At 40.7% G+C, this 26946-nt stretch overlaps 1 protein-coding gene and 1 long non-coding RNA gene across 2 annotated transcripts in view; one reads left to right on the plus strand and one right to left on the minus strand.

The window, feature by feature from the left end:
- Positions 1 to 264: 264 nt before the first annotated feature.
- Positions 265 to 17777, minus strand: LOC127580631 (uncharacterized). The gene is made up of 3 exons (XR_007957845.1): positions 17762 to 17777; positions 10016 to 10082; positions 265 to 370 (listed from the first exon to the last, which is right to left on the minus strand). It is a non-coding gene; the product is annotated as an uncharacterized LOC127580631 (long non-coding RNA).
- Positions 17778 to 19035: 1258 nt separating this feature from the next.
- Positions 19036 to 26946, plus strand: part of snd1 (staphylococcal nuclease and tudor domain containing 1) — a 746083-nt gene continuing 738172 nt past the window's right edge. The window contains exon 1 of the mRNA XM_052034288.1: positions 19036 to 19254. Coding sequence (XP_051890248.1) covers positions 19051 to 19254 — 204 coding nt within the window. The 5' untranslated portion in view covers positions 19036 to 19050. The remainder of the gene's footprint in view (positions 19255 to 26946) is intronic.

Here is a 26946-nt window from a genome sequence, read left to right on the forward strand (position 1 = left end):
GATTTGCTATCTATTGCCAATTTTTCACATTCTCTCCATTTCCCTTTCATTCGCTTTTCACTGTCTCTCTCATTCACTCTGAGCTCCCGATTGACTTTCGTTGATTCAGTTTCCTGTTGATATTCGTTCCTCCTTTGTCAATTTCCTCTTTCATAACTTAATATTTATATGATGTTGCTTGTAAATAGAAATGTAAATGTTGGCTTACAATGTACAAAGCTGGATCGTCATTGGAAGTGAACGCTGAATTATGGACCACTCCGCGTAATGTTTTTCTGAAATATAACTGCACCTCAAAGAGTTGTTTCCTCCTGTGAGACATTTCTTAAAATCTGAAAATGCTAGAAATAGTCAGCAGGTCAGGCAACATCTGTGGAAAGAGAAACAGATAAAATTTCAGGTCAAAGACGCTGAATATTCTGCTTTTGTTTCAGATGTCCAGCATATGTAGGTTTTGATTTTCAATCCTTAAAACCTACCATTTCAACCAAGCATCTGTTCATTTAGCAGAATATCTTTCTACGTGGGCCAGTGGGACGTTAGATTTCATGATAATCTTGTCCATGTTACGTCTGTGATATAAATCAAGCAGTTGTGGTTCCTCCCATTTCTTAAGTACTTTTAATTATGCACATTCAAAGTGTTGGATACTCCTTTTCCAAAAACACCTTTAACACGTTAAAGGGAGCACTAAGCAGATAGTTTGATTTGCTTTGTATAAGATTAGAGGGAATGGGCAACAAAGTTGGAGCAAATGGAACTTCTTCAGGAAAGGAGGATTGATAGGTTCTTGATTGGTAAAGGGGTTAAGGGTTATGGGGAGAAGGCGGGAGAATGGGTTTGAAAAAAATCAGCCATGATTGCATAGCAGAACAGACTCGATGGGCTGAATGGCCTGATTCTGCTCCTATATCTTATGCATCTAGTTAAATATTTCAAGTTTGCTCTTGAGACAAAAATTAGTAGTTTGGCAACAGTAAGGTATACCATGAAAGACTATAAGAAGGTTTCAATAGGATGTCCAACAACCTACATAATTAAGACATATTGCTGTAAGTATTCACTCTTAACTTCTTATGCTAAATGCCCAATATGTAATGCCAACATATTTCCTTCCACTGAGAACATTTTGTCCATTGGTTCTTTGATGAAAGAACAAGGGACCATAAGTACCATACTTTAAAGAGGAGACATGAGAGGCTGCAGATGCTGAAAATCTGGAGCAACACACAAAGACACTGAAGGAACTCAGCAGGTCAGGCAGTATCAATGGAGGGAAATGGACAGTCGACATTTCGGGTTGAGACCCTTCATCTGGATCCAAAACATTGCCTGTCCATTCCCCTCCATAGATGCTGCCTGACCCACTGAATTCCTCCAGGGCCTTTGTGGTTTGCTCTCTTTACTTTAAACCTCATTTCCAAAATGCTTTCACCTGGCACATAACTTTCATCCTCTAAGGGATACCACCAGTATGAAAGTTGTTCCACAAGAACATTGTAAGTGAGAGAAAAAGGGGAAGCAAAGAACTATAAAGCAAGACATCGGGCAAGCCTCCACCCCAACATCCCCTGTATCCCACAGAATTTCCACCTTGTAGTCATCAATTTCATTTCTTCAAACTGCAGGATTTTGTGAAGGATATTGATTCTTTCCCCGCTAACTGCTCTTTCATTTTCTTTTCAATGTCATCCACTCCTGCAGAAATAAAGAAATGTTACTTATTGTTGGCACCTCCTGTGGTCTCCAGAAGGTACAAAGTGGAAGCTCTGGTGATAGGGTGAAAGCAGGAGAAATTAAGTAACTAGAAGTACAATGGTGCAAAGGACAGAAGGTGGGCCCAGAGGATGTGTAAGTGGAATAGCAAAAACATTAGAAATGGCCCCTGCCTCAAAATTGTAGAATTCATTGTTGATTCTGCAAAGTGGCCAATTGGAAAGTGAAGTGCTGTTCCCTGAACTTCATTGGATGAGTGTAGGAGGACAAAGAGAGAAGTTAAGGTGGGGCTGACAGTGTTAAAATGAGGAGCAATTAGAAGCTCAGTGTCACACGAAGAGAGGAGACAATGGTCTCCATCACAGCCAACAGAGGAAAATGTGGGAACTGGGTGATGTGGTCAACACATGGAGCAGGTGTTGCCAGTCCCCAGCAATGACCCACACTCACTGTGCTGGCCAGCATGCAGCCCGCAGCCTCACATCTTAGTGCTGTGTGGCTTGCATCACTTGTCCTTGCCCACCTGACTCTAGCCCCACAGGCAGCCTCACCACATCATGGGGACTACTCATTGCTGGAGGAGACCAGAGGAAGGCTGGAATTCATGCTTGGCTAATGGTACAGCAGTGGGAAGGGTAGGAGTTCATGCCAAGTTCACGCTTGCAGCCTGAATGGATGTCCTTTTTGAGGTACAGTGGAATGCAGGAGTGTTCAGACTGAAGGTCAAGAATCAGAATCACAATCAGGTTTATTATCACTGACATATATCATGAAATTTATTGTTTGGCGGCAGCAGTACAGTGCAAGACATAAAAATACTATAAATTACAAAAATAAATAAAGAGTGCAAAAGAGGAATAATGAGGTAGTGTTCATGGGTTCATGGACTGTTCAGAAATCTGATGGCGGAGGGAAAGAAACTGTTCCTGAAACATTGAGTGTGGGTCTTCAGGCTCCTGTACCTCCTCCCTAATGGTAATAACGGGTAGGGGGCATGTCCCGGATGGTGAGGGTCCTTAGTGATGGATGACGCCTTCTTGAGGCTCCGCCTCTTGAAGATGTCCTTGATGGTGGGGAGGGTTGTGCCAGTGATGGAGCTGGCTGAGTCTACAACCCTCTGCAGCCTCTTTCAATTCTGCACATTGGAGCCTCCATACCAGGTGCTCTCACATTCCCAGTTCCAATAACCTCAAGCATTGCCCCCCCCACTTATCCACCCAGCATCACCAACCATCATTTGCCCTCTGCACCCTCCCCCTGATTATCATAACCATCTGCCCAACCATCCCCATTATCTGCCTAACCACCAGCCTCCTGATCATCAGTCCCCCTCTGATGGTGTCTCAGCATTCCCAGTATTCTTCTGGATGACAGAGTCTTAAGCTGCTCTGAGATCATACATGCCCCTCTGAACACTGGCATTTACCTCTATGATGGCTCCAGCATAAGCAGACAAGCGCGTGCGCACACACACACAATCCCTGTTTTAAAAGTACAGTCAACATGGATGTGACTATGTAGAGATTTTGAATTTTTTTCTTTAATTTTCTTCAAGTACTTTTGAAAAATAACCAAATATATTTTGAGGCTCAAAGGGATTGTGTCATTTAGCTGGCTCAAACACTGCATAAGAATCCTTCCAAATTGTACACATTGCATGTTCATAAACAGCAGGAAATTCCTGGAGGTGTCAATGTCTCTGTTCTGATTAAAATTGTAAGTATGCCAGGGCTTTGAGAGAGGTTAGAGCTTTCAAATAACAACTTAAGTGAAAGTATTCAAATACACAAAATAATCAATAATAAATACAATTGTATTACTTTCAAATATGTGTTGCAAATTTTTAGTTTAAACTTAACATTGGACATTAAAAATTATAGTTACTGAGCAAAATGTCATTCGATATTTATTTAAAAAACAATTGTGACTGGCAACTGTTCACATATGAAAAACACTGCTTCAAAGTTAGAAGTCAGTATAAAACAGTAAAATTTGTGAGTTTAAGAGAAGTATGTATGAATATGTTATTTTAACATTGCCAGTCAATTTCCCTTGTAATTGAACATTTTCCTTTATATTATTATTTATACTTAAACTATAAAATTTATGCCAATTTTGAAACCAAAAGTAGAATTGGTACTTTTCAGTACACGTGAGGCTGCTAAACAAGATAAGAGCCCACAGTGTTAGAGGCAAGGTACCAGCATGGATAGAAGATTGGCTGACTGGCAGAGGTCAGAGTGGGGATAAAGGGGTCCTTTTCAGGATGGCTGCTGGTGACTAGCGGACTTCCGCAGGGGTCAGTGTCGAGACAGCAACTTTTCACTTTATACATTAATGATCTGGATGAAGCAACTGATGGCATTGTGGCCAAGTTTGCAGACAATACCAAGATAGGTGGAAGAGCAGGTGGCGTCGCAGAGGCAAGGAGTCTGCAGAAGGACTTGGACAGGTTGGGAGAGCGGGCAAAGAAATGGCAGATGGAATACAGCATATGGAAGTGTGGGGTTATGCACTTTGGTAGGAAGAATAAAGGTGTAGACTATTTTCTAAATTTGGAGAGATCTCAGCAATCAGAGATGCAAAGGGACTTGGGAGTCCTAGTGCGGGATTCCCTCAAGGTTAGTGATTGGTCAGGAGGTTAAGGGTTATGGGGAGAAGGTGGGAGAATGGGGTTGAGAAAAAAAATCAGCCATGACTGAATGGTAGAGAAGAGTCAATGGACTGAATGGCCTAATTCTGCTCCTATATTTTATGGTCTTACGGTTATGGTCTTTTCAACAGCACTGGTTGAATAGGAAAGATTTTTTTTAAAAAATCTGTGGCACTCTAGCACCATCACCTGGTGGATGTGCACAATACACTGTGAGAATTTTACACAGGCATTGGAAACAGAACACGAAGCAGAAGCAGGCCATTTGGGCTTTTGAGTCTGCTCAACTTTTCAATTTGATCATGGCTAATCATCTACCTCAATACCATATTCCCACACTCTCCCAATACTTCTTAGTGTCTTTTGTGCTTGGAAGTATATCATCTTTTTAAATGTATTCAGTGCCTTGGCCTCTACATTCCTTTGTGGTCATAAGTTCCACTCTGTGAGTGAAGAAATTTCTCATCATATCAGTCCATAATGACAAAACAGTCCACTATTTTCTTACCTATATGTCTATACATGTGAAACTCTTTATTTACAGTGAAGAAAAAGATTAAAACATAAGAATTCTCCACTATAAACAAAGCAAAGGAAATCAAAGAATCATCCTCCAAATTTGAAGCCTACATTTTGCATATTCCTCTCATTTCCTTCCTGATTACTTTAAATATAATTACATGCGATTCCTTATTCTTCATGGAAATATTTTTTTCTCAAGGAGATGAATCTCAATTAAACTCCTTCCTTTGTGTGCTTATATTTTTTTATTCTTCCAGATTTTCCTCAGATGGTATAAGGATTGTCACTATAGGAAAGAAAAGTCTTCCTAAATAAGAATAAAATATATAGAAGCCATATGGCCCTTAAAATCAACTCCACCATTCAATATAATCATAGCTGAAGCTGTGACTCATCCACTTTCCCTCTTTCACCATATCCATTGATCTTCTCAGTATGCAAAAAAAACTGACCCTAGCTTTGAACAAATTCAATGATCGAGTGTCCTTAGCTTACTGAAGTAGAGAATTCCAAAGGCATTTTGAGCAAAGAAGTTTCTCCCTATCTCAAGCTCCAAATGGTTGGACAGAAAGACCACATTTGGTCCAACAGGAATAAAATGCTCATTAAGTGCTGATCAGTGTTGCAATGTATGTTCCTTAACCCTTGAGAATTAACTGGTGGACATAATTCCTCCTGGTAATCTTGATCATTGTTAATTGGTTAGGAAGGGTATAAGAGTAGGTTGATGAAGGGGGAAAGTGAACATGGTGAAAGGAAGAAGGTGAACATTTTAATAGAAATTGATGGGTGGGTATACAGTTGGGGCATTGCAATTGGCCTCAGCCTTCTTGAAGCAACTATTGAGCAATTAGTGAGGTCTTTATTGATCAATGGAAAGTCCTTATATGTCAATGAATTTCAGCACATGATTGAGCTACTAATACATGTATCATTGTACAGCAGAAGGACAGAGAAGCAAGGGACTGAAGAAAGGTAAGGGAACTTGCAGAGGAACAGAATGCACTGCCACATAGTTAACTGTGTGTGGTGGAGGAACAGATGTGAGGAGGTTCAGATAGACTGTAAATCACTTTTACCATTTTAGACACAGCCACCTTGAGCATTTTTCTTATTTATTTTTTGGGCTGTGTGTTTCACTAGCAAGGCCAGTATTTGTTGTCCATAATTTGGGAGGTGCTGTTGGAGTAGCCTCGGTGAGTAACTGCAGTATATTTTTCAGTGGTACACACTGCAGCTATGATGAAGCAGGGATGGAGGGAATGACTGTTTAAGGTGACAGATGGAGTACCAATCAAGTTGTCTGATTTGTCCTAGATAATATCAAGCTTTATGCTGTTGGACCTGCACACAAGTGGAGAGAATTCTATCATATTCTTGACTTGTACCTTTACAGATGGTGGAAAAACTTTGGGTGTTAGTTAAGTCACTCACTGTAAGATATCCAACTTCTGGCCTGCTCCTGTAGCCATGGTATTTGTGTGTGTTGTCCAATTGAGGTTCTGGTCAATAGCGACCACCGGGACGTTGATAGTGGGGGAACCTGGCATTGGGTGGGTGGTTAGACTCTCTTGGAGATGGTTGTTGCCTGGCACATTTGTGGCTCAAATGTTACTTGCTGTTTATCAGCCCACACCTGATTTTGCATTCTGCATTCAGGCACGAGATGCATCATTTGCTGAAGAGCTGCGAGAGGAATTGAAGATTGTTTTCAAGAACTAATTTTCAGGAAAAATTTAGACTGTTTGTAATCAAAAGCTCCAGTTTGTTTGCATTCTTTGGGGAAAGAGCATATGGGTTGGGATGAGGTGGAAAAGGAATAGTTTATTTACTTACTAAATCTGTATTTTATTGCAATTATAAAAATTGTGCTTATTGATGCATTCAAGTGAAAATGTGTATATATAATGATCAACACTACCTACAAGCTGTAATTAAAAATACATTTGTAGGATGTGGAGGATTTGCAGCTACTAGATTAAATGCTAGAATTAGAAACTGGTGTACATTGGCTCCTTTTCAGAAGCACTTCAGTTAGTAAAATCTTCAACCTTGTTTTCTGATGTCTTTATGGTTTGCTCTCCCTTAGACTAACTATAAGGTCTCTAATCGCCCAACGATTGATGCTGTGCCCTAAACATGAACATTCCTTTTCTAGACTTCTTGTCTCTCTTCCCACTGTGCCCACCTCGTGTTGTTAAATCCTATCTCTTTGTTTAGCCTTTGTCCACCTTTCCTACTACCTCTTTATGCACCTTTTGTGTCAAATTTACTTTGATAATTCTCTTTTAAAACTCCTTGGAATGTTTTGCCACTTTTGAAGTGCTATTAAGAGTTTGTTGTTTCTGTATGTTGGTCTATCAATCTCTTAATTATTTTGCAAAGCAACTTATTACTTATGAGGAACAGTCTTATGAAAAATTTACTGAATTTGACTACCTTTGTAAGACAACAATCTTTAAGTGTTTTATTTGATCTAAGGGCAGTGTGTCCATTATAGACTGACCATCTTGAAAAATTAAATGGAAAATGAAGCACATAAATACTTCTGCTACTTTGAACTGCATATCTAGCCTGTGTAAAATGTATTACTTTGAATACAATTTGCAGCAAGAATCATAAAACATTAAATTTAACTGCTGATCTCTCATGTGCACTCTTCTGAAACCAACATATAGAACAATTACCCCTTAGCTAATATGGATGAAAGCATAATTTGGGATATTGCTGTTGAACCATTAAGAGACAGCTCTACAAAATCTCAAAATGCATTGGCTTGTACTGAATTTCGATGGAACAATCGCATTGCATTTCACTCATACAGGTCAGCATCTAAAATAACATCATCCATTGTATTTCTCAGTATCAATATATCCTAATGTGTTCACAATCACACTGCAGAATCTCAACTATATCCCTTTTACACCCATTATAAAGAATCTCAGTGCTGCAAAACTCTTCCTGTGTCTATTCCTGTAAAATTATAGTGACTCAATCCACCCACTTTTCCTTCAATGTCACTGAATCCAAATCCTGCAAATTACAACCTGCTTTAGAATTACAATTCTTTTTGCCTAAAATATTTTTTGTTGAGTGTTCTGTACCAAATTATCTTTCAGCTGTGTCCCTGCATTGATGGTACATAAAAACATGGTAAATGTTGTCAATGGTTATGGAAAATTTGACCATTGTTGAACAATTTTAAAATTAATCTTCAGTTGAAAAATCCATACAACTGACTTTGGTTCATTACAATGAATCCCCCAGGAAAAAGACAGCAAATCTGGCAAACAAAATCAAACTGCAGTTTCCAAGCAATCAATTTAATTGACTGATTTGGATTATTTATATTTTGGCTAATTGAATACCTTTTAGCTCACAAAAGGAAACTATAATAATTAAAGCAATAAAGAATTACTGTTTCACATAATCTGTGGTACCATCTTCACTATCCCAAGGCCACCATTTTGTGCAAAAGATAAGCACTAACATGTGAATCAGTAAAATGATGAAAGGTCATTGACTGAAACATCAATTATTTCTTCCTTCACTGACCCTCCCTCATCTGCTGAATATTTCCAGTTCAATTTTTAAGAAACAGTCAGGCTTTTACTAACCCATAGAAATTATAGTGTCATGACATGGTAGAATACTTCAAATGTACTGTTGAAATCAATCACTCAATGTTGATGCACAACGAAAGCTAAGTCTGAACATTCCACCTCTCCATTTGACCATTACAATTGAGATTATGGACCCCTCAGCAAAGGCAGACATTCATTTTTAAGTTCACTCTCACCTTCAATGGGCCTGTAGTCTTTAATCAATTTGAGGAAAAGGATATTTGAAGATCAATCTTGGACCTAGAAAAAAACTCATGTGTACTAGGCAGGAATAATTCTTGCCCTCCTACATGCTGCTGAGATCTGGACTACTTACAACAGGCAACTTACGGCACTGGAAAGATACCACCCAAGCTCCTCTGCAATATCCTCCAAGTTCACTCGAAGGATTACTGCTTCAGTGGATATAGACAAACATGTGAGTGAATGAGAACGTTGCAGATAACATATGGAAAAATGTGAGACCATCCTTTTAGTGCACATGACTGAAAAGCAGAGCAATTTTTTAAGTGGAAAGATATTGGGTAGTGTTGATGGTCATAGGGATCTAGGTGTGCTTGTAAGTAGGTTACTGAAAGCTAACGTGAAGCGCAACAACCAATTAGAAAGGCATGTGGTACGTGAGACTTCATTAAAAGGGGATCTGCATGCAAGGGTAAGGACGTCTTACTGCAATTATATAAGGCCTTGGTGAGACTGCACCTGGCATATTGTGCAGGTTTTAATCTCCTTGCCTGCGAAAGGATGTACTTGCCATTGAGGGAGCGCAGGGAAGGTTCATGTGTCTGGTACAGGTATGGTAGATTTGCCCTTGAGGAAAGATTGAAAGAACTTGGCATGTATTCTCTAGAATTTAGCAGAATGAGAGGAGATCTAGCCTGAAACTTGCAACATTCTACAGTTCTTGATAGCCTGGATGTAAAGAGGATGTTTCCCCTGGCTGAGGGGTCTAGAATCAGAGGTCACAGTATAGGGGATAGGCTGCTTAGGACTGAAATGAGGAGAATCTTCTTCAATCAGAGGGTGGTGACTCTTTGATATTCTCTTCCTGTTGGTCTGTGGAGTCATTAAGCTCATTCAGCACTGAATCCTCAAGTTTGCTACTTTGGCAACATTATATGACTTCTGTTTGGATTTAATGCTATCCTTAACTACTTTAGTTAGCCAAAATTTGATTGCTTTTCCTCTTGTATTTTTGTACGGGAAAGTATAATTGTTGTTACATTTGTTCCTTAAATGTCAGCCATTGCCTATTCACTGTCATCCCTTTTAATGAAGTGACCCAATCTATCAGCCAATTCAATCCTAATATCTCCCTTTTCTTTAAATTTAGGACCCTAGTTTTGGATTGATCTAGTTCACTTTCCATCTTAATGAAGAATTTAACCATGTTTTGGTCACTCTTCCCTAACGGACCCACATGACAAGATTATTAACTAACCCTTTCTTATTATATAATACCTAGACTAGGATAAAAACAAAAAATGCTGGAAATACTCACAGGTCAGGCTGCATCTGTGGGAAGAGAGACAGAGCTAATATTTCAGGTCGAATATCCTTCATCAGAACTGGGAAGGAGACAAAAGATCATTAAATTGCTGGAAGAGTGTGGAAGGAGGACTGCCTCTGGGGTGAAACTAGGATGACCATGAAGATAAGCTATAAACAAGGTTATCTGGTCAATGAATGAATGGGAGCAGTTAGAGAGTGAGAACATAATAAAAGAACATAGAAAAAAGACTGTACATGTTGCAAAATGGAAAGCAAGAAGACATTCCTGGCAGGTAAGACTGGGCATGTCCTCCACTCCCAGACGGAAAAAAAGAAAGAAAAGGAAAGAAAATAATAAACAGGCTGAGCCAATGTCACAGACGGACAACTGATACAGACAGAAATTAAGTTCCCTAATGTTGCAGATGTTGGACTCTTGATATTGAGTCCAGAAGGCTGCAACATGCCCAAACAGAAGTTGAAGAGCTGTTCCTTAAACGAGCATTGGGCCTCACTGTGACAGAATAGGAAGCCACAGGCTGATAGATCAGAATGGAAGTGGGATGGAGAATTAAAGTGTCAGGCAATGGAAGTTCAGGGTCACCCATGTGGCCTGAATGCAGGTGTTCCACAAAATGATCACCCAATCTGTGTTTGGTTTCTCCAGTGTAGAGGAGAGCACATTGTGAATGCCAAATTCAGTCAGTGCAGTCAGTAAATATAAATAAAAAACCCCTCAATATTTGTAATATAACACCTGAAACATCTGACTGGAGGTCGGTGACCAGTGGTGTTCTGCAGGGATCTGTTCTGGGACCCCTGCTCTTTGTGATTTTTGTAACTGACTTGGATGAGGATGTGGAAGGGTGGGTTAGTAAGTCTGCAGATGACACAAAGGTTGCTGGTGTTGTGAATAGTGTAGAAGGTTGCTGTAGATTTCAACAGGACATTGATAGGATGCAGAGCTGGGCTGAGAAGTGGCAGATGGAGTTCAACCCGGAAAGGTATGAAGTGATACATCTTGGAAGATCGAATTTGAAGGCAGAATACAGGGTTAATGGCAGGACTCTTAGCAGTGTGGAGGAACAGAGGGATCTTGGGCTCCACGTCCATAGATCCCTCAAGGTTGCTGCGCAGGTTGACAGGGTTGTTAAGAAGGCATGTGGTGTGTTGGCCTTCATTAGTTGGGGTATTGAGTTCAAGAGCTGCCAGGTAATGTTGCAGCTCTATAGAACTCTGGTTAGACCACACTTGGAGCATTGTGTTCAGTTCTGGTTGCCTCATTATAGGAAGGATGTGGAAGCTTTAGAGAGGATGCAGAGGAGATTTACCAGGGTGGTGCCTGGATTGGAGAGCATGCCTTATGAGGATAGGTTGAGTGAGCTAGGTCTTTTCTCTTTGGAGCCAAGGTTTTTCCCAGGACGAAAATGGCTAACACAAGGGGCCATAATTTTAAGGTGATTGGAGGAAGGTATAGGGGGGATGTCAGAGGCAAGTTTTTTTATTTGGAGAGTGGTGGGTGCGTGGAACGCACTCCCGGCAGAGGTCACGGAGGCAGATACATTAGGGACATTTAAGAGACCCTTAAATAGCCACATGAATGATAGAAAAATGAAGGGCTATGTGGGAGGGAAGGGTTAGGTAGATCTTAGAATAGGATAAAATTTTGGCACAACATCGTGGGCCAAATGGCCTGGCCTCTGCTGTGCTGTAATATTCTATGTTCTGAAAAATTATTGCGTACCTGGCATTCCATCTTTCACCCTCCATAAGCCTGGATTTATTCAAAACTCTGGTACCTATCTTTTAATTCACACCATTCACCCATCAACTCTGTTCACTGACATTGCTTCAGAACTTCAGATTTAAAATCTTCATCTTTGTATTCATATTTATTTGTGTTCTTAACTCAAAGAGCAATTTCAGTTCTAGTTTCTTGTGTATCCCAGATTCAATTAGTTTCCCTTTGTTGATCATATCTTCAGCTGCCTCAGCTTTAATCTCTGGAAAATATTTGTCAAAACATCTCTCCTTTAAGATGCTACTTAAAATCTACCTCCTTGGCCAAGTTTTTGGTTACCTCTTCTAATACCTAACTATGTCATTTATTTTATTTTTTTGCCAGTGCTTGTTTGTGAAGTGCCTTGGTTTATTCTACCTCATCAAAAGCACTACATAAATGCATCTTGCTATTATAACTGATTTGCACTCCAATTGTTTCTCTGTGCATACCGATGAAAATCCTCTTCATTATATTGCCAACTCATTCTAAAACTGAGAGTTGGGTTGATGTTTGTTCAAAATACGGGGCACATGGTTGAAAGGAGCATGGTGTGAATTAACATGCAGGCACCGGAGTTTGGGATCAAACGGAGGCTGTCCAAATGAAATAGCAGAATGTGAATAAATGCCCAAATCTTGTTGGAAAAATCATGGCACAATCATCATGCACACCATAACTAATGTACAACTGAGCCAGGAAGTTCAGGCAAAGAGCTGTGTTGTGAGCTACGTATCTGATTCATTGAATGATTTCCTTTATACAAACAACTCATCCTCAGTCACTCTGTTGTCTTTAAGAACTTCCTATATTTGTACACCAATTGTCCTTATCTTCTGGGTGGCAGAAGTTGTGGGTTCTGGGGGAGTTATCAACGTAGTGGAGTGGGTGAGTCCACAGAATTCTATCACATTCCTGACATGTTTTGTAGATGGTCTTTGGGGTGTCAGGAGTTTCTACACTTGCAACATGATAACTTAATCTTGCAGCTATGGTATTAATATGACTAGTACAGTTAAGTTTCTGGTCAATGATACCTCCTCATCCACCCCAGAACATAATCATCAGGGATGTGGCAATGATAATCCCACTGAATGTTAAAGGCTGGTGTTTGCACCCCTCTTCTCTTGGAGATGGTGACTGCATGACAATTGTAATGCACAGACATGATTTGCTGTTTATCAGCCCATGTTTGAGGGTTATCCAGGTCTTGCTGCATGTTTGCTTCATTCTCTGAGGAGTTATGAATGGAAATGACTATTATGCAATCATCAGAATATATTCATCTAATGATGGAAGATAAATTATTAGTGAAGCATTGAAAGATGGTTGAGCCCAGGACAATGTCAAAAGCAACTTCTGCAGCAATGTCCCAATGCTGAGTTGATTGATCACAACAGCCATAAGAACCTTGTGTATGTAAGCATATGACTCCATTCAGGGTGGAGTTTTCCCCATAATTCTCTTTGGCTTCAGCTTTATCCAAGCTCCTTGTTGCCACACTCAGAAGCTACCCTGCTATAAAGACAGTCATTCTCAGCTTGTCTTTGAATTCAGTAGTTTTATCCATATTTAGATCGAGGTTTAGAACTGAGTGGTTCTGGCAAAGTCAAACTGAATATTATTAAGTACATTATTGGTAGGTGAACCCATGATTGATGGCAACTTCCATCACTTTGCTGATGATTGAAAGGGACTGATAGATTTTGACTGGGTTGTATTTATCCTGTTTTTGACTACGATTGCTCTGCCTTTCCTCTTTGCCCAACCCCAGTCTCATGCAGTTGAGCCTTCCACAGTGCAATAGACTTAGCCCTGGCTGCACTCCCAGAAAATCAGAATCAGATTTATTATCACTGACACACTATGTGAAATTTGTTTTGTGGCAGCAGTACAGTATAAAAAATCTATAAATTACAAAAATATATAACTTGTGCAAAAAAAAAGGAATTACAAGGTAATGTTCATGGACCATTCAGAAGTCTGATGGCGGAGGGAAAGAAGCTGTTCCTAAATTGTTGAGTGTGAGTCTTCAGGCTCCTTTACCTCTTCCCTGATGGTAGTAACGAGAAGAAGGCATGTCCTGGATGGTGAGGGTCTTTAATGATGGATGCCACCTTTTTGAGGCACTGCCTCTTGAGGATGTCCTCTGTGGTGGGGAGGGTTGTGCCCATAATGGAGCTGGCTGAGTCTACAACCCTCTGCAGCCTTCGTGATCCTGTGCATTGGAGGCTCCATACCAGGCTGTGATGCAAGATGGGGATATGATTCAAGATGATAGAGCGTGGCGACTTGTTGCAAGCTGCTCTCTGCAGATCCACTCATTACTTCTATTATAATCGTTCTACTCTTTGAAATCTAATTACGATAAGATGGACTCTTGACCTCACAATCTACCTCATTATGACCTTGCACCTTATTGTCTACCTGCACTGCACTTTCTCTGTAGCTGTTACACTTTATTCTGCATTCTGTTATTGTTTTACCTTGTACTACCCCAATGCACTGTGTGATGGATTGATCTGTATGAACAGTATGCAAGACCAGTTTATCACTGTACCTCGGTACATATGACAATAATAAACCAATTCCAGAATGCCCTCCACCATTCATTTATAGACATTTCTAAGAAGAACCATCACCCTGACCAGTACTCAGGATGGAATACTAGTTCATGAGCCAGTTGAGCTCTGGGAACGCCTGCAAAATCAACTGGTCCTCCTCTACTGTCTGGTGGACACCTATTCCCTCTCTGACTGCATATTCTTAAGCAGTGGAATGATCAACTCTCAAAATGTGCTATTCACATGGCTCTTAACATTACTGATGCACAACAGTGACTTCACCCACAACTCAAGCTGAGTAACTTAACGCTCAAATTGACATGGTGACACTTCTTGCATGTGAAAAAGGGATGACCACTTTAATGGAACGGCCACATTAATGGGACCATATTATAGACCTCCCAACAGTCAGCGTGATTTGGAGGAACAAACTTGTAGAGAGATAGCAGACTGTTGCAAGAAATATAAGGTTGTGATAGTAGGTGATTTTAACTTTGCACATATTGACTGGGACTCCTACACTTTACATTTTGGATTGGATGGAATAGAGTTTGTCAAATGTGTTCAGGAAAGTGTCCTTAATCAATATGTAGAGGTCCTAACTAGAGAGAGTGTGATACTGGATCTCTTCTTAGGGAATGTGATGGGGTAGGTGACAGAAGTATGTGTAGGGGAACACTTTGGATCTACTGATCATAATTCCATCAGTTTCGAGATGATTATGGAGGATAGGACTGGTCCTTGGGTTGAGATTCTAAATTGAAGTAAGGCCAGTTTTGACGACATCAGAAGGGATCTGCCAGGTGTGAATTGGGATAGGCTTTTTTCCAGCAAAGAGATGCTTGGTAAGTAGGAGGCTTTCAAAAATTAAATATTGAGAGGACAAAATCTGTATGTTCCTGTTAGAATAAAAGCCAAGACTAACAGGTTTAGGGAACTTGGTCATTGAGGGCTATTGAGGCCCTGGTAAAGAAAAAGGTGGCACATTATCAGGTATATGCAGTTAGGATCAAATGAGGTGTTTGAGGAGTATAAGAAATGCAAGAGAATACTTAAGAGAGAAATCAGGAGGGCAAAAAGAGAACATGAGGTTGTTCTGGCAGACAAGGTGAAAGAGAATCCCAGGGATTTATATAGGTATATTAAGAGCAAAAGTGTAGCAAGGGACAAAATTGGTCCTCTTGAACATTTGCATGGTTATCTATGCATGGAGCTGAAAGAGATAGGGGAGACGTTAAATGAATTTTTTACATCTGTATTTACTCTGGAGACAGAGAACATAGAACTGAGGCAAAAGAGTAGTGAGGTTATGGACTGCAGCCAGATTACAAAAGCAGAGGTGTTAGCTGTGTTAAGGTGAATTAAGGTGGAAAAATCCCCAGGGCCTGACAAGGTGTCCTCTCAAACTCTGTGGGAGGCTAGTGCAGAAATTGCAGGGGCCCTGGAGAAATATTTAAAACACCCTTAGCCATGGGTGAAGTACTGGAGGATAGCTAATATTGTTCCATTGTACAAAAAAGGCTCTAAAATTAAGCCAGGAAATTATAGGCCAGTGAGCCTGACGTCAGTCATGGGTAAACTATTGGTAGGTATTCTTCGGGACAGGATATATAAGTATTTGGATAGACGGGGCCTGATTAGGGATAGTCAACACAGCTTTGTGCACGGTAGGTTGTGTCTAAATAACCAATCTTGGAGTTTTTCCAAGGATATTACCAAGAAGGTCAATGAAGGAAAGGTGGTGGATGTTGTCTGCATGAACTTTAGCAAGGCCTTTGACAAACTCTTGCATGGAAAGCTGGTCTGGAAGGTTAAGTCATTTGGCATTCAGGATGAAGTAGTCAATTGGATTCAACAGTGGCTCAGCGGGAGAAGCCAGAGAGTGGTAGTAGATGGTTGTCTCTCTGACTGGAGGCCTGTGACTAGTGGTGTGCCGCAGGGATCGGCACTGGGTCCGTTGTTGTTTATCATCTATATTAATGATTTAGGTGGTAAACTGCATCAGCAAATTTGCAGATGCACCAGGATTTGGGGCATAGTGGACAGCGAGAAAAGCTATCAAAGTTTGCAGAGCGACCTTGACCAGTTGTGAGGTGTTGCACTTTGGGAGGACAAACCAGGGTAAGACTTGTACAGTGAATGGTAGGGCTCTGAGGTGTGCGGTAGAACAAAGGGACCTGGGAATACAGATCCATAATTCCTTGAAAGTGGCATCACAGGTGGATAGTAGGGTCATAAAGAGCTTTTGGCACATTAGCCTTCATAAATCAGGGCATTGAGTACAGGATTTGGGATCTTGTGTTGAAGTTGTACAAGGCATTGGTGAGGCCAAATTTAGAATATCATGTATAGTTCTGGTCACTTAGCTACAGGAAAGATAAACTTGAAAGAGTGCAGAGAAAATTTACAAGGATGTTGCTGGGACTTGAGGACCTGAGTTATAGGGAAGGTCGAATAGGTTAGGAGTTTATTCCCTGGAGCACTGGAGAATGAGGGGAGATCTTATGGAGGTATACGGAATTATAAGGGGTATAGATTGGGTTAATGCATGCAGGCTTTCACCCCTCAGGTTGGGTGAGACTAGAACTAGAGGCCATAGACTTAGGGTGAAAGGTGAAATTTTTAAAGGGAATCTGAGGGGAAACTTCTTCACTCAGAGGGTGGTGTGAGTGTGGAATGAGCTGCCAGCAGAAGTGGTCGATGTGGGTTCAATTGCAACATTTAAGAGAAGTTTGGATAGGTACATGGATAGGAGGGGTTTGGAGGGATATGGTCTAGGTGGAGGTAGATGGGACTAGGCAGAAGATCAGGTCGGCATGGACTAGATGGGCCAAAGGATCTGTTTCTGTGCTGTAGCACTCCATGTGGTTGTCGAGATCACAGGAAGTGACCAGGACCACCTCCATGGCAAAGAATATGCATTCCGTGGGTATGAGCTACCTTGCCATGTTTTCCCTACCTACCAGGCTACTCCAAGCTAAAATAAGCTTGAAATATTAGGAAAGCCAGATATAGGCACTCCTGAATCAAGTGCATGTGGAGAGGATGTCTTGTCTGCTGTGGTTATCTTGAATAAGGGGGTATAGTTTTAGAATAAGGAGTTGCCAATTTAAGATGGAGACGAGGAGAAATTTCTTCTCTGACGGTGATGATTCCTTGGAATCCTCTACCCCAGAGAACTGCAGAGGAAGAGTCATAGAATATATTCAAGGCAGATCATGGCAAACACTTAAACTATAAAGGAGCCAAGGAATATGGGGGGAAAAAGTGGGAAAGTGGTGTTGAGTTTAAGACAGTAAATTGGATTAGCCATTAAGTTATTGAATGGTAGAATAGGCTCAAGGAACTAATTGGCCTACTGTGGATTCTCATGCAAGAGGATAATTAAAAGTAGAAATTAAAAAAAAGGTACCAAAGACACGAAGCGGGTCAGGCATAATCTGTGGAAAGAAAAACAGAGTTAATATTCAGGTTAAAGGCCATTCATCAGAGTTGAAGCTGTGTGTTGAGGTGGGTGATGTGGGCATTGTTTTTAACGAATATTTTGTGACTGCACAAGAGGGGGAGAATGCTGATGTTCTAAGTAAAGCAGAGGAGTATAGCAATATTGCATGGGATAAACACTGTAAAAGAGAAAGTAATGTGCTCAGTATTTTGAAAATTGATAAATTACCAGGCCCAGATGAAATTTTTCTCCAATGTTTAAAGAAGGAAATTGTAGACTGACTAAAATTTGTCATGCCTCTCTGGTTACAGGAACGAGAGCCGGAAATTGGAGGAAAGCTAACATTGTTCAAAAAGTAAGTGATTAAACCAAATAATTGGTTAATTTAATAATAGGTTAGCTACACAGAATTGAGATTAGAAGGAATTCCTTTACTCAAGGGCTGCAGAGTTGCTAGGTTATATTCCACACAGGGATTGACAGATTTTCAGATATTAAAGAAATTAATGGATGTAGGTTAGTGCAGGAAGCTAGCACTGAGATAAACGATCAGCCACAATGCTACCGCAGAAACAAAAGGCAATTTAAATACTGAATGCCAGCCTACACTTTTACACTGGACCTTAAGGAACAGGGCTGGACCTCAACCACCTGCCTCTGAAGAGTGGCTAATAATGACTGAATTACATGACTAAGATTCAGCATGGTTATTTGGCTCACGATAGTCAGAAAGAGAACATGTCTTATGAGGAAAGGTTGAGCGAGCTAGGGCTTTTCTCTTTGGAGTGATGGAGGATGAGAGGTGACTTGATAGTGCATAAGATTATGAGAGGCACAGATAAGAGTGAACAGCCAGCACCTTTTTCCCTGGGTGGCAATGGCCAATACCAGAGGACATCCATTTAAGGTGAGTGGAGGAAAGTTTAGGGGAGATGTCAGAGGTAGGATTTTTTACACAGAGAGTGGTGGGTGCCTGGAACGCACTTAAAAGACTCTTAGATAGGCGCATGGATGTAAGAAAATGGAGGGTCATGGGCCGTGTAGGAGAGAAGGGTGAGATTGATTGTGGGGTTGGTTTATATAGGTCAGCACAACATTGTGGGCCGAAGGGCCCCTGCTGTACTGTCTATGTTAACACATAAAAAAGAAAATTCTCATCCGCACCACGCACATGCTCACTCCACCCCCTCTGTGGGAGCTGACGTGTCCCAGGCCTCTCCGCATCCGCTAACCCGGAAAGGGTCGCCGTGGTAACCATGACGTGTCCCACCCTTTCGTCTCCGTCGCCCCCTGGCTCCCACCCCGGAAACAGTCGCTCGGAGCCGCTGCGCGCCCTGGGCTTTCTCTTTCCGGTTCACTCACGGCGACGTCCAGGCACGATGGCGACGGCAGCAGCGACTCCTTCTCCAGCCCAGTCAGCGGCTCCGGCCCTTCCGCTCCAGCGAGGGATCGTCAAGCTGGTGAGATGCGGCTGTCGCTGGCGAGGTGGAAGGCAGGACCAGCGTGCACAATAAGAGCGGTGCCACTGGTTGGGGGAAGACCAGGGCGTTTTTCTTTGGGAGGGAGGGTGTAGTTTGACAAAGAGTCAAAGGTTGGGAGTGGGTGGTGAAGTGTGAGCAATTCCCGGCCTTGGAGGGTTATCCCTTTCCTGAACTGAGTGCCGAAATAAACCTTTATTCAAGCGGATGGAGCATTGGCGACAACTCCGTAAACATGGTTTACTGGGAAAGTTTGGTGCTTCAGTCCGTGAAGGGTTGACAAGAGGACGGGCAGTGTTTTTATTAAAGTGTAAAGTGGCCCAGAAGTCTTGGAAGTAAGTGTGCCCACCAAACTCCAAATTTAGGAGGTTCGGTCTGATCAGTAGAGGGAGTCTTAAAGGGCTGTGAGGCAGGCGGGCAGGAAATCCCATGGCGTCAGCGAGCTACGGTATCGGAGTTAAACTCTGAGGTTTCCTCGTCTTATCGAAAGGGAAAACTGGTAACAGAATGAGCCACGTAAGCCTTGGGGGTGGGGTGGGGGTAAGCGAAAGGATCAGGGGGCTATTCCAGCGAGATGTCCAAGACGGAAAGGAGTGAGTGAGTGCGTGTTACGGAGTGACCGTCCACCGAAAGTAACACGTTGCTTCTAAGGCGGGAGAAAGTTGTATACTTCAATTTTAGCAGCCCCGTTCAGCAATCTTGGACGAGGGGTATCATATTGTTTCGTATTTCCAGTAACTTTGTAGCGGATGGAACAAACACGAAGGCACTGTGCATTCGTTTTTGCTGCGCAGGCGCTGACCTCGGATTGCGCTTTCGAAGTACTGTAAATGTACTCCGGGATTATTATCAGTTATTTTTCTGTAAGAAGATTGGAACGCTTAAGAATGTTGGTTGAATGAAGTATATGTCCTGGTTATAAAATGGGTCTGTTTAGTAGGGTTGTTATACGTTGCATTGAAGCAACGTAGAATTAGTTAACACCAAGTACAGTGAGCTGTTCCCTGTGGATCTCCACGTATGTATTTTTGCAAAAAGCTTTATCTATGTAACTTCTTTTTAATTTTCTTTTCTATTGCAGTTTCTTATCCCCAAATTTTGACTCCTAAAGGAATATGATCCTACTTCTGAAATAAAAGCCATCTTAAAACTTGTTTAAGTTTATTTTCTCCACTGCCTCAGCATGAAGTATCAGCAGGCAATGTAGCTCTACTCAATACTCCTTTGCCTATTATCTGCAAATGTGTTTTCCGGTAGCATTCTAGATATTGGAAGACAGGTTGGTGAAGAAGGCATTTGGTGCACTTGCCTTCATTGGTCAGGCGATTGAGTACAGGAGGTGGGACTTCATATTGCGGCTTTACAAGCCATTGAGACCACACTTGGAGTATTGTATGCAGTTTTGGTTGTTCAGCTATAGGAAAGATGTCATTAAGCTGGAAAGGGTGCAGAAAAGATTCATGAGGATGTTACCAGGATTGGAGGGCCTTGCGTTACGAGGAGAGGTGGAATAAGCTGGGGCTTTATTCCCTGGAGTGTAGGATGCTGAGCAGTGACCTTGTAGAGGAAAATAAAATCATGAGGGGAATAGATAAGGCTGTCTTTTTCCCAGGGTTGGGGCAAGAACTAAAGTACATAGATTTAAGATGAGAGGGGAAAGATTTAAAAGGGACATGAGGGGACACTTTTTCACACTGTGAGTGGAGGGTATATAACACAAGCTGCTTGAGGAAGCTGCAGAGACGTGGACAATTACAATGTTTAAAAGACAGATACATACATGGAAAGGATTGAAGGAAAGAGGCCAAACTCAGGGAAATGGGACTAGCTCAGATAGACATCTTGGTCGGCCTGGATGAGTTTGACTCAAAATCCTCCTGTACATCAATGTTTCTAAGGGTCCGGTCATTTACTATATACTTTCCTCTTGCATTCGACCTTCCAAAGTGCAACACCTCACACTTGTGCATTAAACTCCATCTGCTGAAGGGCCTGTTTCAGTGTTGCATAACTTGATGACACTATCAAATGGGGCAGAATCTTGGCTGATATTCCTCTATTTAGCTCGGGGTTCTGATGCTAGTTGAAAAAAGAATTGACTCTCATCGTAAAATAATAGGCTGGTGAGTTGTAGGAAAATTATTGAAGAAGATCCTTGGGATAGGATCTACTTGCATCTGGAAAGTCGTGGACTTATTAGGGATAGTCAGCATGGCTTCGTGTGGGGGAAGTCATGTCTTAAAAACTTGATTGACTTTTTTGAGGAGGTGATGAACATGATTCATGAGGATTGGGCAATGGATGTTTTATACGTGGACTTTAGTAAAGTTTTTGACAAGATCTCTCGTAGGCTTAAGGCACATTGGATATATGGAGAGTTGGTAGATCGGATTCAAAATTGGCTTAGCCATAGAAGGCGGAGGGTAGCGTTGGAGGAATGTTATTTTCATTGGAGGTCTGTCTAGTGGTGTTCTGCAAGGATCAGTGCTGGGACCTCTAAAATAATTTGGATGCAAATATCATGGGCTGATATGGGCAGAAGACATGAAAATTGGCACAGTTGTAGATATTGAGGAAGGTTGTCAAAAGATTCAGCAGGATATAGACCATTTGTAAATGTGGGTAGGGAAATGGCAGATGGAGTTGAATGCAGATGAATGTGAGGCGTTGCACTTTAGGAAGTCAAATGTAAGAGGAAAGTATACAGTAAATGACAGGACCCTTAGAAGCATTGATGTACAGAGGGATTTTGGAGTGCAAGTCCATAGTTCTCTGATAGTGAAAATAGATAGGGTGGTAAAGAAAGCATACGGCATGGTTGCCTTCATCAGTTGGGGTGATGAGTATAAAAGTTGGGAAGTCGTGATGCAGCTCCATAAACCTTTGAGGTCACATTTGGAGTATTTTATGCATTTCTAGGAAAGATGTGGAGGCTTTGGAGAAGGTGCAACAGAAGTTCACCAGGATATTGCCTGGAGGAGAGAGTATTAACTATAAGGAGATGTTATGGGAACTTGGGTTGTTTTCTTTGTCGTTTTGGAGGCTGAGGGGTGACCTGAGAAGTGTATAAAATTATGAGAGACAAAGATAAGGTAGATAATAGAAATGTCAAATGCTAGAGGCCTAGCTTTAAGGTGAGGAGCGAAAAGCTTAGAGGACTTGAGGCAAGTTTTTTTTTTAGTGGTAAGTGCTTGGAGCACTAGCAGAAGCAATGATGGAAGCAGATATGATAGCAACTTTTAAGAGGCAAGCACATAAACAGACAGGGATTGGAGGGATTATAGACCATGTGCAGGCAGATGGGATTAGTTTAAATTGGTATCATGCTTGGCACAGACATTGTGGGCTGAAGGGCATGTTCCAACTCAAATTTGTGATTGAACCTGGAACTACTTTGGTCTTTGTCTTGGAACTGCAGTGAGACACTGCTCAATAAGTCATAAAGTAAATTTTCAACCATTTTAACAATGAATTGGCACATCTTTGCTCAGGGTAATAGAGACAACTCGTGACTTTTCTGGAAACTAATTCTGTTGAAACTGATGTTAAACATTTGAACTCCTTGGGGATTGTGTTAAACTTTGGGATGCAAATATGTGTGTTTAATTATTTGCTAAATGAAGTCGAGCATGGATACAAATATAACGAATGTGTGTATTACTTGTTTAGCATAGGTGTCGTATTGAAAGTTCATATTCTCGGCTGTGAGAGAGCAGTGTTATTGCCTTTAACTTTTTCAATGTGGACTGGTTGGTCTAAGATCTTTGTAGAAATATTTGTTTTAAATTTTATTTTCAGAGATACTCTTGGTTCAAGGCTGTGAGTTCTATTGTGATAGGTTAGGATCAATGTTGGCCAATAAATGTATCATCCTGGGCAACATTTGTCACTGGGCTATTTCAGCAGACAGATAAATATTGCTGATCTCTGTGTTATTGCTGTAGAAACTAGGAATGAAATCCACATATCGCAAAATAGTTCCTGTGGATTTAAAGGTGCCAAAGGAGTTTCTGCTGTTCAGAAAAAAAGGTGGGGCACAGTATGTCAGTTAACTTTGTGTCATTAGATGGGGAATGGGCTCAAATCTGGTAGTAGACATAATGTAACAATACCCTCATATAATGATTGGATAGAGTCATTGTGGATTTTAGGAAAATAAAATGGTAGACAAATATTAGTTTTCTGGAAGTGTAATGTATCTAGGTTGATAAGAGGCAAACCAGTAGATGTAGAATATTTGGATTTTCATAAAGTGTTTGGCATGCAAAACAAGGGCTCATGCAATTGATATTTCAGTGGAGAAAAAACCCACTTTCTGTTTGGTAAGTGGGGTTCACCAAGGATTAGTTTATACCAGTGAGTTATTCACATTATTGTGTATTGCACTGTCAGCAAACCTGGTCACAATGTTGAGTCAGAAAGTATGTTGTGGGGTGGGTGCAAAGCTATCTAGACATTTTGGATGATTTGGCAAGTATATTGCAGATAGAGTATAATATGAAATTGTCTAACCTGGTAGGAAGTATAGGATGGTGGAATATTTCTTTATATGGCCAGAACTTTCTAAATGTTGGTGTTCAAAGGGTTTGAATTTTCTTGTACATGAACACAAAGTAACAAGTAGGTAAGCATGCAATTAGAATGTAAATTAAAAGTTGGTCTTTATTGCCAAGGGGTTGAAGTGTGAGGGCAAGGAAGGCCTGGTGCAATTCGGTCAGCTTTGGTAATGCAGCAAAGGTTCACGAGGTTGAGGGGGTTAAGAGATATACAATGAAGAAAATGTGGGTAGAATGATTTTGTATTTATGGGTGTTTATAAAATGAAAAATATTTCCTTATTTACTTGAATTTTCACAAGGAACGGACAGACAGTCTGTTTCCCAGAGTCTGGAGCCTGGGTACATTGTCTCTCATAAAAGAAATGTCTGCCTGCAAATACTGCCAACTAGCACATTCCAAGGTGCAGGAGTATGTGCTGAGGGATGCACTGAAGCTCCATGCAGCCACCCCAATGACTCTGTGGGGAAGGACCACAATCTAGGGTCCTATCACTAGTCACTGAGGGCTGGGCCCTGTGTAGCATCCTCCCAAACTCTTCATGGGTACGTGGCAGAAACATGAGTGATGTTGATGCATTGTAAGATAGTATATTGATGATTCATTGAAAACAGAAAGATGAGAAACAATTGTATTTATTGTATATATTATGAATAAGGTGTATTATCAGGAACATGCAGGTCAGTCACTTAGCACTGAAATGTAAAATTTCTTGAAGTTGAATCTTTGTGTATTCAAGACCAAGATTGATTTTTGGAAAACAAAGTATGTGGAGATAGAGTAGGAGTGTTGAGATTGGGGATCAACCAAAGTATTGAGTGACTGAGCAGCCTTGAATCTGTATGGATTACCCCATTTAAAAAAAAATCATTATTTCTTTGTATTTTTGTGATATTTCAGGTGCATTATTTGGAAGAGTTTGATGGGAGAGCCACATATCGAAGTTCAAATGTATAAATGTTTGGGTATTGGTTGAAAGAAGAATCTTGTCTATTTTTTTAAGGAGTGTTCCTTGCTATTCTTTTCAATGCTTTGGGATCTCGTGTTTACCTGTGCAGGCAGATGGTGCCTCACTTAGATGTGTCACCAATTTGATGTCTTGTCCAAAAGGCAGTGCTTTCAACTTAAGGCAATACTGAGATGTCAGCCTAGATTGTGCATAATTGGAATATGACCTGAATGTACAAGCTCACAATTTCATGCACTATCATATTTGAATCAAGCAAACACAAGCTAAATTTCTTTTAAATCTTTATGGCAGTAATGTGTTTATGAAGATTAATGTTTGGTACATGCAGCCACAAGCTTGGTAAAATGTGTCACTACTTGATCTTAATACATTACTATGTAAATGATTAACTGTGACTGGAAAATTAATTTGTGTATGTGCAATACTGAATTGAGAATCAAAATGGCAGGGGATTTGAAAATTCTTGCCAATTGTTGAATACTAGTTGTGCCTAACGATGTGTTTTTGAAAGTAAAAATTAAATTGGTGGAGATTTAACTAATTGAATGTGGTTTTTCAGATCACTAGAAAGTCTTGTTTGCTTATTAAATATTTTCCTATTAAAAGCAGACATTCTCCTTGCACAATCAAGTGTTCTAAGGGAGGCAAGAGAAGAAATGCAAACATTTTAGTCAAATGAGATTTGAAACTGAATACTTATTTTCATCCTCCATATGATTGTTCCCCTTGTACCTGAGAATTTTGTGCCTTGGTTAGGAATAGTTTCAATTCTCTAATGTTGTTTGCCACCCTATACAATATCGCATCGCCACATTTGAGAAATTGCTTCATGAAATGTTCCCAAAGGTTACAGCACTAGATTTAGCTTTTGATTTTAGTACTTTAATATCAGCCTTAACTCTCAGTTGTCCTGCTGTTTGCAGTGTTTTGATGTTCTAATTTTAAACAAACTGTTCTGCTTGCTTAGGTTAATGAATATTGATAGTCAGTGACTGATATTGGTGTCTACAGTCCAAAATATCTTGGGTGGTAGTTGTAAATTCATTCGTGTTGAATGCTACATTTCATCTAGGACAGATAGAAGCATAACTTGGAGTTCCTCCTCATGATTGGACTTTGGTTAAGATGTGAAATTGCAGTGGTTAAATAACTTGGTTTCATTGGTTCAGGATACATGTGGAGTCTAGCTCTCTGGATGAAGCATCAAAGTGATGCTGGTATTGCAATGCAGGAAGGAGAGAATTATGGCGAAAAATGTTATGAAGGGGGAGTAATGTTTTAATTCATGAAATAGAAAGATGTTGGTTTTGGGAAGTGGAATTACTCCCACTTTGAGCAACAGTGTTGGCAAAAGGCATTGCTTGCATGTTTTACTCCCACAAAGAGCAGCTCCCCTGTTGCAGTGTAATATTTCTCACCCAGTGGCCCTTTGAATGTGATATCAATTTGTGATAAATTAGGAACAGTTTCTAAGAACTTCTGGGGAAGCTTTCAGATTACATCAAGGAGACTTTTTTTGGCTGAATTTGAATTGTATCCGAAGTGAAAGATCCATCCTATACTACTAGATTTTCCTTGAGTGAGGCTTTAATTGTGCCACTGTAATATGCTGAGTGTATTCAACCTTTAAGTCTATGTCATTCGCATTTAATTGAGCATCAGTGCTCGGGTGTCAAATTCAAGTATTGTTGTTTTCCAGATTCCTGGTGATTTATTTCTAGACTTCAATTTATAATTAGAGTGGGACAACAAGTGTGCAAGCTGTTGCAGAGATGCATACAGACTGTCCCTGAGTAACAAATGGATTCTGTTTTTAACAGGTGTCCTTAAGTCGATTTTTGTCCAAGTCAGAATATGCACAAAAATCACTCTATGGGAATTATATCTCCACAGTATTGCAGTGAATGGCATCTAAAACACAAGACTAATCAGAAAGAATAGTTACTAAAAGAGAGAAAGGAAACTAGTTCTACTATTCGAGGGAACAAATGTATGTCAGACTTCTGAATTTAATAATGTTTTGGGAGCAAGTTTGTATGCACAGCTGTCTGTAAGTTGGCCATTTGTAACCTGGGGATGGCCTGTATCTGGCATATGTAGCGATCAAAATCATTGGTAAAAAAGGTTAATCTTTATATACGACTCCCT

The sequence above is a fragment of the Pristis pectinata genome, chromosome 19 (assembly GCF_009764475.1).
Source record: "Pristis pectinata isolate sPriPec2 chromosome 19, sPriPec2.1.pri, whole genome shotgun sequence".
NCBI classification, from domain to species: Eukaryota; Metazoa; Chordata; class Chondrichthyes; order Rhinopristiformes; family Pristidae; genus Pristis; species Pristis pectinata.